This window comes from Vidua chalybeata, chromosome 2, assembly GCF_026979565.1.
Source record: "Vidua chalybeata isolate OUT-0048 chromosome 2, bVidCha1 merged haplotype, whole genome shotgun sequence".
NCBI lineage: Eukaryota > Metazoa > Chordata > Aves > Passeriformes > Viduidae > Vidua > Vidua chalybeata.
In genome coordinates this window covers 70,460,312-70,471,707 of record NC_071531.1, presented here as the reverse complement: position 1 = coordinate 70,471,707, position 11,396 = coordinate 70,460,312, and the positions used below count along the sequence as shown (strand labels likewise).

The 11,396-nt window shown below is 48.6% G+C and overlaps 1 protein-coding gene across 2 annotated transcripts; it reads left to right on the top strand.

Annotated features, from left to right (window-relative positions):
* The first annotated feature begins 578 nt into the window (after window positions 1-578).
* POPDC2 (popeye domain containing 2) lies at window positions 579-11,382 on the top strand. 2 transcript variants are annotated; one of them, XM_053935141.1, is made up of 4 exons: window positions 579-1,210; window positions 3,578-3,686; window positions 6,991-7,357; window positions 10,981-11,382. In XM_053935141.1, the coding sequence occupies exons 1-4, from the start codon at window positions 666-668 to the stop codon at window positions 11,061-11,063; spliced, it is 1,104 nt and encodes a 367-aa protein (XP_053791116.1). In that variant the 5' UTR covers window positions 579-665; the 3' UTR covers window positions 11,064-11,382. The 2 variants fall into 2 exon arrangements, with proteins under 2 accessions (XP_053791116.1, XP_053791115.1); XM_053935140.1 differs by having other exon boundaries at window positions 6,991-7,495; window positions 10,981-11,071.
* The last annotated feature ends 14 nt before the right edge of the window (window positions 11,383-11,396 follow it).

Sequence of the window (11,396 nt, the reverse complement as noted above, 5' to 3'; positions counted from 1 at the left end):
TTTTTGTGCTGGGTGAAAGTCACTCTCTTGTAAGAGTGCAGAGCGGTGGAGAGCCCGATGTGTGACTGGAGTTCGCCATGATAAGCTGGTTGTTTTCCCTTCTCCTTTCCCCTCCTCGCACTGCGCTGGGCTTATCTGGCCGCCTGAGGTATGTTAAGTAGCGGGTGCATGCTTGCTCTCTATTCTCCTCGCTGCTTTTGCTCCTTGGATTTCAATTCCAAACATGGTTATCCATTTGGGGTCTCTCTCCGTTCCACTGCCAAGAGATACACATTCCACACTCAACACCAGCTCCCTCTGCTGCTCTCTCACGGTCGCTATTCCATTTGCTGCAGGCAGGCGAGACAGGCAGTGCAAGATCTCTGTCCGGTCTGTGAGTTTTCCAGCTAATGGCCTCGACTCTTTTTCTGACTGAGCTCTTTTGGCCTCACGTTTGCCAGCTTCTTTTCTCACTGTTGTGGCTAAGAAGGGGGCCAGCCGACGCTTTGTGAGCCACAGAGGAGAAGCGAACACTTTTGGAATTTTTTGGGAGCAAAAACATTTGGCAGCACTTTTTTAGCATGTTGCTTTGAAGCACTGCTGTGGGGCCAGACGGTGCACAAGAGGAAGAGGAGGAACAGCTACCCAGCAGCTCTGGTTTCCAACGTCTGCAACACCCTTTGTGTATGACAATTCATTCTGAGCGCAGGACGGCTGGGGAGGGTGGGGAGTGGGGCAGGATGAGCGCAAACAGCCCCTCGTGGGACCAGGCTGTTCTCTGGCCTCCAGTGTGTGATGCCTGGAAGGAGATTACGGAGGAAGCAGCCTACCAGCTGGCCAGCTGCATTGTCCTCCTGGGTTACATGGGGGGAAGTGGCATCTTTGGGTCCCTCTATATCTTTGGCCTCCTGGCCCCAGGCTACTTCTGCTATGCTCTGTGGGGCTGGCTGAGCGCTTGTGGGCTGGACATCTTCATCTGGAACATGCTGCTGGTCCTCGCCTGCTTGCTTCAGCTGGCTCACCTGGCTTACCGGCTCCGCAGAAACACCATCCCAGAAGAGTTTGACCTCCTCTACAAGACCATGTACCTGCCCTTGCAGGTGCCCCAGGAAGTCTACAAAGAAATTGTGAAATGCTGTGAAGAGCAGGTCCAGTCGCTAGTCAGAGACCAGAATTATGCAGTGGAAGGCAAGACGCCCATTGACCGCCTCTCATTGCTGCTGTCTGGCAGGTAAAGGCTCCCCCATTTCTGAACAAAGTCTGATAGCAAACTTCTGTGGCTTATTGTTGTATTATCACCCTTTGTCAAAACTGGGGTGAGGATTGTTTCCTTCCTCTGAAAAGGATCTGAGTTATGCATCAGTTAGTTGGGGAAGGGGGAAATTTGCTTTTTGGGGTGTTAGTTTTGTTTTGTTTTTCTAACTTAACAGTATTTCAGGGGATGGTTTGCAGACTCAAACTATGGGCAATAAAGTGGCCAGCTCAGCCTTACCTGTGATACTTCTGATGAATCCTTACCCCCTTTGTCTGTCATTTTGAAGTGATCTTATTTCTGATGGGAGCAGACTGGCTGTGAGAATGTGTTTCTCAAGGCAGGAGAACAGTGTTTCTGGACCTGTGGTCTCTGGTGGTAGCTGGCACACCTCTGTGATGTGATGAGCTGTGTGCTGAGTGTGCTGAGTATGCTGACTGTACTGAGGCCTCAGTTCACCTGCTCTCCCTGGCCAGCTGTGTTCAGGGAGAATTTCCTGTTCCAAACACCCCAACCCTCAGGGCTTTGACATTTTTCACTTTGAGCACCATTTCATCAAAAGAGAGAGTATTTTTCCTGTGGTGGATCCTGCCTAATCAGGTGTCTTTCTTTCCCTGATATTCCTTCTTCTGGACCACCAAGGAGAACCTCAGGGATCTCTAGAGAGTCACACTGGAGATTTGACTGAATGAACTGTGCTGATCAAGTACTGTCATTTGTTCACCTGAGATCCTGTGGCATGCCTTTAGCAGCATATCCACTTAACTGGATTTGCAAAATCCAGATGCATACAAATAGCAATTGTGTTGGCTTCCAGTCTGCTGCCAGAGACTTGGCACTAATGTTACATAAGAATGGGAAAGGAAGAAGATCTCTAAATAGGAGCAGTCCTGAGCTGCAGGAGGTGTGTCTCACAAGGATTTTCCTTTTGGAATACAAAGCATCACCTTGGGCTCCTGTTTTACTGCAGTGGCCAATTCTCTCTGGTGAAGGAGTGTGCAAAGAAGAATGGCTGACCTTCCTTTTTTTGATGTTGATGGTTCCTTTTCTAAGATGTGTTAAGAGCACCCTGGGTCCACCAGATTGTTGAATAGCAAAGCACTGGAGGGATATTTGATATGTGTGTTTCCAGTAGTGCTTCACCTTACCAAACATCTCTGGTGAGCAGCTGGCTCTGGAGTTTACTGCATCTGTAATTACCCATCATAATATTGATGGGGAAGAGTCTGTGCTGTCTTGATCTGCACTGGATAACGTGATGCTACTCTGTGGGCATGAAAGTGCTGCAACAGTCAGTAAAGATGGTGATGGTGGGTAGTTGTTGGGCTCTCTTTTGCAGTGGGAAGTAAAGGATGCCCCATGGAGACGGGAGTGGATTTACATTTCCTAGTACCCACTCTATTGCCTTGTGAGATCCTTGTTGACCCAGCAGAGCATTGCTGTTACGGTGCTCTTTCTTAAACTAAAGCACTTAAGCTAAAAGCAAGTGGGGTCTTGGAAATGCAGAATATGGCTTAATTGGGAAATGTGTCTTATGATCCCTGACCCTTCCAGGCAGCACTGCCAGCTGATTAGAAGCCAAAGGGGAACAAAATCTTTTAACTCCTGAAGGCAAGAATTGCCTTTGTGCATCATACAACAGGGGTACATGGTGACAGGAAAGCAAGAGGCCCCAAGTCTGGTGATGCAGAGCTATGAATAGAACTCCAGAGTGCTCTGGCATTGTCCTTGCTTCAGGTCTGTGCAGGTCCTTCTCTATTCCCACAGCAGAGCTCAGTGCACGTTTGACCTTGACCCTGGCAGGCAATTGTAGCAAAAGCAGGCAAAAGGGATACTTAGAATGCCAAGAGAAAGTCAGTGGTAATGTGCAGCAAACTATGAGCTCTCAGGGTGATCTGTGAGGCACCATGGGCAGTAGGATTTTGGGGGATCCTGAGTGTAGTGACTTCCCAGTACCAAGACTGGGAATGCCCTCATGCAATCCTGGAAGCAGGAGGAAGATGCAAGTACAAAAAGCCACAGGCTGGCTTAGAAGTACCTAGAAGGCAGCAGTCCTGTGGGTTTAGAAGTCCTGGGTTAGGACCAAGCATTGCACCTGTGAGGGCTGTCTTTGTAGCAAGAAACAGAACATAGATGGGGTATGGGGAAGTGGCAGCAATTGGTTTCCCACAGAGAAAGGAGGGATAACCTCATCACTAAAGCACCTGCAGCTGTCCCAAGAGGGTACGAGACATGTGTGAGACAAGTATTTCTTTCCTCCCTGGTGGGACACACTGTTTGAGCTATCACATTTGTGTGACATCTGTTTTGTAGCCTAAGCCTGTCTGCCTCACCTGTCCTCTGCAGGATCCGAGTGTGCCAGGATGGACAATTCCTTCACTACGTCTTTCCATACCAGTTCCTGGACTCTCCAGAATGGGAGTCACTGCGACCTTCTGAGGAAGGAACTTTCCAGGTAACTGCAGCTCAGCTTCCCTCCTTGGTCCTTTGCTGCATGTCTGAGAAGGAGGTAGAGAGGTCTCATTATACCATTCAAAGCTGACCAGGAATACTTTCCTCCCCTTCCTGGTGGTTTAGCCAGCACAGGATTGTGTGATCAGCTGTTTAACCTGTTTTCCTACCTTGTTCTGAAGACCTCAGGGCATGCTCCTACTATCTGCTGATAGCAAGGAGGGTGGAGCATGATGCTCCTTCCAGTTTATCGGGAATCGAGGTGTCAGATTGCCTGCTCTCTTCCCTTACGGTGTTCTCTAGTACCTGTACTGATGCATTTGCCCTGCACGCTGCTAGCAGGATGAATTGTCCTGGCATCAGGATGGCAGCCGTGGCAATGTGCAGCAGTGATGTAAATCCATAAACATCCTGTTCCTCACCGATGTTTCTGATGGTCATGTGTTTTGGGTGGATAGGCAGAAAGGATGATTCACATCCGAATATGGTTCTTTCTGAGCAGAAGGATCCCCTGCTGAGAGGCCAGACCAATTCTCATTTGCAGTAAAAGAAAGGATTTTGGCTTTGCTGTCAACACCCCACAGTGTTTCTTTGGCTTTCCTTCTGGAGAAGATTACTTAACCCTACATCCCTCTGTCTTTAACACACATCCCAGGATGGTCTGATACCTGTCAGGATGTCAATCCTGATTATGTCAATTAGGGCGTATGAGGAGGGATTTTGCTAATCCCTTGGGAACATGGGAGGGTCATGAGGGATTGATGCTTTCTCATGAGGTAGCCCCAAGCAGACTTGGTTAAACGAGGGCAGCTCTCCAAATCTGCTTTTCTGAATTTCGCTCATGTGTGAAAGGTTCATGGTGATTGCTCCTGAAAACAGTGACATCACCAGTGATTATGGTTGCAGGAGATAGCTGGCTATGTGACTGTGGCACAGGGCTACAGATTGTGAGCAGAAATAGGGATATTGGACCAAGGTAATGAAGTAGAAAAGGCAACAACAACATGGCTGTGCTAGGGCTGGTGGTATCTCATGTTTTGCACAGGTCTTCAGTCTGGCAGCAGACTGCTGCTAGCTCTTGGGCTGTATTTGCCCAAGAATCCGGCAGGGAGAGTGATGGCTGCCCAGTGCTTCAGGCAGGGAAATGGCTGACTGCAGGCATTTGCAACCTGCAAAGACATCCACAGCATTTTCTGAGCTGATTTCCGTGGAACTGAATGTTTCCAGACCTCCTGAGGGTCTTCATCTGTGGTACATGAGACAGCTTGGGGGCAGGCTGGGGCCAGGCTGCACCAGCCCTGCCAGCACCACGCTCTGGCACATCTCCTGCTCTGCAAGACAGGGCTGGTCAGTGAGGTCAGCTGTGCCTGGCATCAGGATGGGGAGGTAAGCCCTGGTAGGGAAGGCCATATGCTGCAAATGCCTAAACACCACGTGTGCTTACTGAGGAGCATGAAGAAGTAGCAGCTGTGTGAGACCAGCAGTCATCAGGTGTCACTTGACCAGTCCATATACGTGGAAGGACCTTACTCTTGGTGGCCATGCTGAACCATCGTGAGGTGCTGCTTTTGGTAGCTGTTTAACACACTAGTCCCTCTCACCTGAGTAGTTAATAAAACTCTGTAACTTATCTCAACTTTGTCTTAGCAACGCAATAATTTGATTTAAAAAGTGCATGTTAGAGTCTGGGTCTTTGCTGGAGGAAGGCATGGAAGGTTTTTCTTGCCTGAGGTCTTTCTTGCCCCGTGGCTCTCTGGATTGAACAATTTCACTTCTGAAAAATGGCAGAAAGCATGACTCAGTCTACAAGAATAGTTGGTTTCCTTGAGCTTTCTGCTTTGGCTGTCTGCTTCCCACAGGACTGTTAGGTCCCAGTGCCTGAAAGAGTTCGGTTTCAGGGCTGGCACTTTCCCCCAGAAGGCTGAATTACAGGCTCTTGCTGATGCCGGAGCACTTGTGTCAGGGGGGATTCAAGAGTGAAATCTTTCTTGCTGTCCTGGTTTGGTGGCAGGTTTGCTTATTGCACCTCAATCTCTCACAAGAAGGGATCACTTTTGATCACTGTGCCAGAGGTTGGTTAGGAAAATAAGACTCTGGTCATTTCAATTTCCGTGTGGCCCTTCTTTTTGCTTGCCTGGCCTGGGAAAGTTCTCAGGTTTTATCTCCTATATTTCTTTCATCAGACAGCTGTTTGCAGGGCAATGGCATTAAATATCAAACCCAAGGACACACACATGCAGCCAAGCCATGTTCAGCTTCCCAATGGCCCTCTGCCATGGCGGCTGACCAAGGAGACCCCTGGGCATAGAGAGAAAGGGAGCCCCCGGGTTATTTTGGCTCCGGCACTTGTTCGCATGCCAGTGTCTCCATTACACTCGGATGTGTTCTTCTTCTTTGGCCCAGGGCAGTTTGACCCTTCCTGCATTTCTTGTCTTTATTATTATTTATTATAATATACACTTGCATACTATATAATGTTTTTGACTGAAATTGTTCTTGTCCTACACTTAGGGGGAAAAGGCATCTCTTTACACTGGCAAAACCAGAAGGAAAATGAAAATAAATTTCTAAAGTTCTCTAAATTTCTAAGTTCTCTGAAATCAATCCAATAAACCCTCACGAGTTTTCTTCATATACACGAACACAATAAAACCTTTTTATTTCCCGTCTCACTGAGCTGTGCTGCAATTGTGCTGCAATGCCCTTCAAGGCCATTCAGCCCCATAGAGTCCAGCAGAACTGCTGAGACAGGAGGTCCCTTGGGCACAGGATGACCAGACAAGCCTTTCAGGTGGCCCTTCCAACACTCAAGGCCTTCTTGGAGCAGGGCCTGTGGGGCTGTTCAATCCAGCAGCAGAATAGGTCAGCAGCCTCCCCCAGGGCTACTTGCTGGCAATTCAGACTGAGTGGGCATGCAAAAATATCCCCCTCTGTAGCATTTGTGAGGGATAATAGGGGTGTCTGTGCTGCCCTGTTCATTTCAGCTACATCCCTCAGATGTCAATAGGGAGCATCATCTGAAAGCAAGAGGGTGAATTGTAGCCATCCATGTGGCTGGGTTAAATGAGGACATGATACTAATTGCATTGGAAAACAGGGTCTTTGCCTCCTTAGGGAGAGGAAACAGCAGCAGGTAAGGATTTATCCAGTCATTCAGCCAGGACAATCTGGCTCTCCAGCCCCACCATCTCCAAGGAGAATAGGATTCAAAGGGGCTGAGGGCATTCCCTGGAGTGAAGCACATGGCTCCAAGGTGGGTGACCCCACCCAGGCAGTGGGACTTACTCCACTCACCCCCTGCCCCACAGGTCACGCTCACAGCCGAGACCGATTGCAGCTACATCACCTGGCCGAGGAAGAAGCTGTATCTCCTCCTGAGGAAGGACCGCTACATTGCCCGGCTCTTCTCCTCCCATCTGGGCTATGACATCTCGGAGAAACTCTACTCCCTCAACGAGAAGCTCTTCGCCAAGTTTGGCCTTCGCTTCGACATCCGCTTGCCCAGCCTCTACCATGTCCTTGGGCCAGCCTCCTCTGAGGGGGAGTCGGAGGACTGTGAGGAGCTGCTGCCAGGCTCTGGCCAGGCTAGCGTCTCTGAGCCACCGCCACAGCCGCCACCGCCGCCACCGCTGGCTCCACGCTCCCGGGCATCCCGGCCCGACAGTGATCTGCTGGGTGAGGACTCCACCAGTCTTGTCTTGGAAGATTTTGCTGAGTTGCCGGGGTCTTTTATGGACTATGTGAGCGAAGGGGAGTATATGAAGTGAGGGCACTCCTGGCACGGGCACACCTCACCCTGTGTGGGACCCTCGCGTAAGTACCCACTTGCAGAGCAAGTCTTTCCCGTGATGCATCTGCCTGGACAAGCACTGGACCCCATTTGCCATGGGTTTGCACCTCTGCAGTGTTTTTTATCCTGCTGCCCTAAGGAATCCCAGAAGGTGGGCTCAAGCTATGTGGTTGTCCTAAGGAAAAGCAGCAGGGCAGGGGCTTGACTCCAGGTACCATCTGTACTGTGGGGTAGAAGGGCCAGTAACCTGGCCATAGAAAGCTCTTACCCTGCCCAGTTCTCTCCCCATCCCTGAAGAGAGGCAGAAACACTGAAATGGTGTCCAGGCTGGCAGGTGGTACACAAGTGGTCACACAGATCATGAGGTAGAGCAATGCCAGGAGATTCTCCAGTATTGAGCTGAGCAAGAGCTCTGCAGGTGAGAAAGCCCACATCCCAGGAGATGCCAACAGGACTAGAAACAGCTCCAGGGTTTACAGCAGATTGGTAGCAAGGAGTTGCTATAAACCCTGCAAGTGCTCAGTCTGGGCAGGAGGAGAAAGCTCAGAGTCCTTCCTCTCCCTGCGCAGTACAGCTCATCCCAGCATTTGATCTGTCCTCCTTGTTTCTGCTGAGATTCATCTCTGCCAGATCAGTAAGGTGTTGAAAAGACTGCCCTGGGTGGAATAGGTCTTGCCTCCAGTCACCTTAGGTGGACTGAGAGGCTAAGCATTGTTTGAAGATGCCCCAAACTCTGCTTTCCAATGAGTGGGAATGAGATGCTCTCTTCCAAAATGCCAGCTCCTTACTCCAAAAGGAAAAAACATTCTTGTGCCTGGTGGCTGTTGGGGCAGAGGAACAATGCAGGCAAACAGAAATAGATGGGAGAGTGGCTTGTGCTTGAAATTCAAATCCAAGTGGCCAAGAGAGAAATTCCACCCTGATCTACTTTTAGCTAGCCACTGCATGCCAGCTGCTACACACCAGCTGCAGACCCCAAAATGTGCATTCCTGCTGCCGCCCACAGTAATCCAGCTGCCAGGCACCAAGCTTGGGACTGGGATTTCTGTCCTAGAAGTGACTCCTGCATGTGTCTTAGTTGGGTCTGCACAGCAGGGAGGAAGTTGCAGGGCTGGGCTGCAGCTGGGGTGGCTGCCTTCCATCAGGCAGCCTTGAACACAGCAACATTGCACCCTGCTCTTCTCTGTGCCTGCTTGGGTCTACTTCTACCTCTGCTATGGACTCAGTGGCAAGGGAGCATTGGCTCTTGGCATGAGCCCTGACAAGTCTGCAGTATTCTTCTTATTATATGGGATATGAAGAAAGTGGCCAGGGAAAGAACAAGTGTATTTGTTTGTGGCTGAATCAGATAAAAGAGTTAGCGAGAGTTTTGATTAGGGTTTTGTTGTTGGGGTTGTTTGGTTTTGTGTAGTTGGTTGTTGTTTTCTTTTTTAAGGAGGCAGAGAGAGAAAAAAAAATCCACATTTTTTCTAGGAATGTGAAGCCTGTTTTTGCTGGTAGGCTGCTGGACATATGAATTTGCAGCTTTTTCAGTCCTTTCTTGGAGAGGCAGGAACACTGAATCACTTATGAGACATCCATCCTCCTAGCTGTCAAAGTGTCTGTGAAAACATGCAATCAAAGTGAATGCAAGTAGTGTTGTGAACATGGCGAAGTTACTTTGCCTGTGCTTTCATTCTGTTTTGCCTTCTCAGAAGGAAGATATACATTCTCAGATCACTGGTAGAATTCTTCTAGTTGATCAAGCTCAATAAAACCAGAATTGCAAATGCAATTAAAAAAGGAAGGAGGCAAGTAACATTGTAGCTTTTTTTGAATAATTTGCACCCATTTTTGGCAGTGAGGCAATACTGTGAACATATACACAAGTGTGTGTGTTGGACAAAACTTTGCTACACAGCAAAAAGCTATTCTTTCTTTCACACAGTCCTGTTGTGAGCTGGAAGCTCTTGTCTTTCTAGATCTTGTGACAGAGACAGTATCAAGGAGTGCTGCTACTGGCAGCAGAGACCTGCAATAAAAGCCCAGATATTTAGAGGCTTGTATTTGAGGTGGGAGAGGAAGATGATCTTCCGTGTCCATCAGTCTGGAGACAATAGACAGTGTGGTACTTTAATTTTTAAGGTAATTAGACAAGGAATCAAAAACTCTGTTTAGTATGCTCATAATGGTGGAATGAGAGCTTCCCTGTTACCCTACTTGGCACTTGTGTGTCCTAACCACATCACATCCCAGCACATCCCATCACATCCCACATCACATCCCAGCGGCACAGCAGCTGTTGTCACATCTGGACAATATTCCACAGGGACTTGAGTGCCTCACCACAAAAACTAGTGATGTAGAGGGGCTGCAGGTTTTCCCTCTGTCCAAACACTTGTCACAGCTCAGCAAATAATCCAAACAGGTCTGCCATGGCTCAGGTAAAGCACTTTCCTAAATTTTTTTCCTACATCTGATATAAACAGGGAAATCCCCTGCAGTGTCTTTCTTCAAAGTAAGTCCCTGAGGTCAGAGCTCTCCTGGGGCTTTCCCCTGGTCTGTGCTCTCATCTCTTTTCCCAGTAACCCTATGTGGGTAATCACCTTGCAGCTCTCTAAATTCCCTGTGCTGAAGTGCTTCTGTGGGTGACATTCCTCTTCCTTTTCTGTCACTACAACAGCCACCTTGCAACACTATGGTTCAGGAGGGCAATTCTTGAATACCCAAAATGCTATGAAGGTCATACACAAGAAAATATTCATGGAAGATATATTGGCTCTATTATTCATGTAATCTAGTTCCTTGAAAGTGTTTCTAGTCTGCTTATGAGTAAGATGGACAGTGATATCCCACTGATGAGCAAATTCATTCTCTAAGGAGGATGCTGCCTGTTTGAAGGAGGCAGGTTCAAATGTTCTGTTCAGTACTTGCTTTAACAGTATAGTGTAGCTCAGTGCTCTGGAGAAAACTAAGCTTTATTCCTTGCCAGGAAATTTAAACAATCAAGAGCCACCTGCTTTTTTTCCTATTCATATTGCATTTGTTCTAGTTTGTTGCTGTCAAGTGCTTGCAGGATGTGTAGCTGTTGCTACCTGTTTTTTTACAGTTACATCTTGGAGCTGCCTTTCTATTTGGTGGGTGAGATGGGCGGATGGATGCTTGATGGTCTGCAGCTTGGTATCTAAGCTAGTAGTTAATGTTTTGTATCTGCTTTGAGAGCAAAAGCAAAGGAGCTATGGGCTTTGTTTAACCAGTATCACAGAAGGCACTTTGGAAGGGTTTGTTTTTGCCATCTTAGAATGGGTGCATAACCCTGTTTCCTGATTTATCAGTTGTTGAAGAATTACATAGTTTTGCACGCTCATTTAGGAGGGGAGGGGAGAAGAACAGGTAATGGTGGGCTCCATGCGGTTTGTGTCTTGGAAAAGTTTGAAAGTATGATAGTAATGGTGTGCTCTCTTTCTCTCTCTCTCCCTCCCCACTCTGTTCCCCTTCTCCTCCCTCCTCCGTTTCATTCCTTCTGCAGCCTCTGAAAACCATCTCCAGAGTTCTCACCCTCTCTGCAAAGGACGAGCCCCTCTGGCTCCCACCCAGACCCCTGAACTCTAGGGAACAACAGGCTGTTTTGATCCTGAAGCCCCTCCAAGGGAGCAGATGCTCACACAGGTTTTTGACCAGAGACACACTTTAGCATGCAGAGACGTCTGCCAGCAGATATCTACACTCAGGAGCACATGAAGCACATGCTTAAGACTGCAGTGTGACACTCCAGCACCTCCCACCCCATGGCTGTTCACCAGAGCTGCCTTCCCCAGAGTGCTTCCACGGTCTGTTTTCTAGTCCTGCCTCTCTGAGGTTGTCAGCAGCTCTGTCACCAAAGTGCACCAATATCCTGCAAGCCATACCAGCCTGCTTGCAGAATCTGTGTTCCCTTTGATTCAA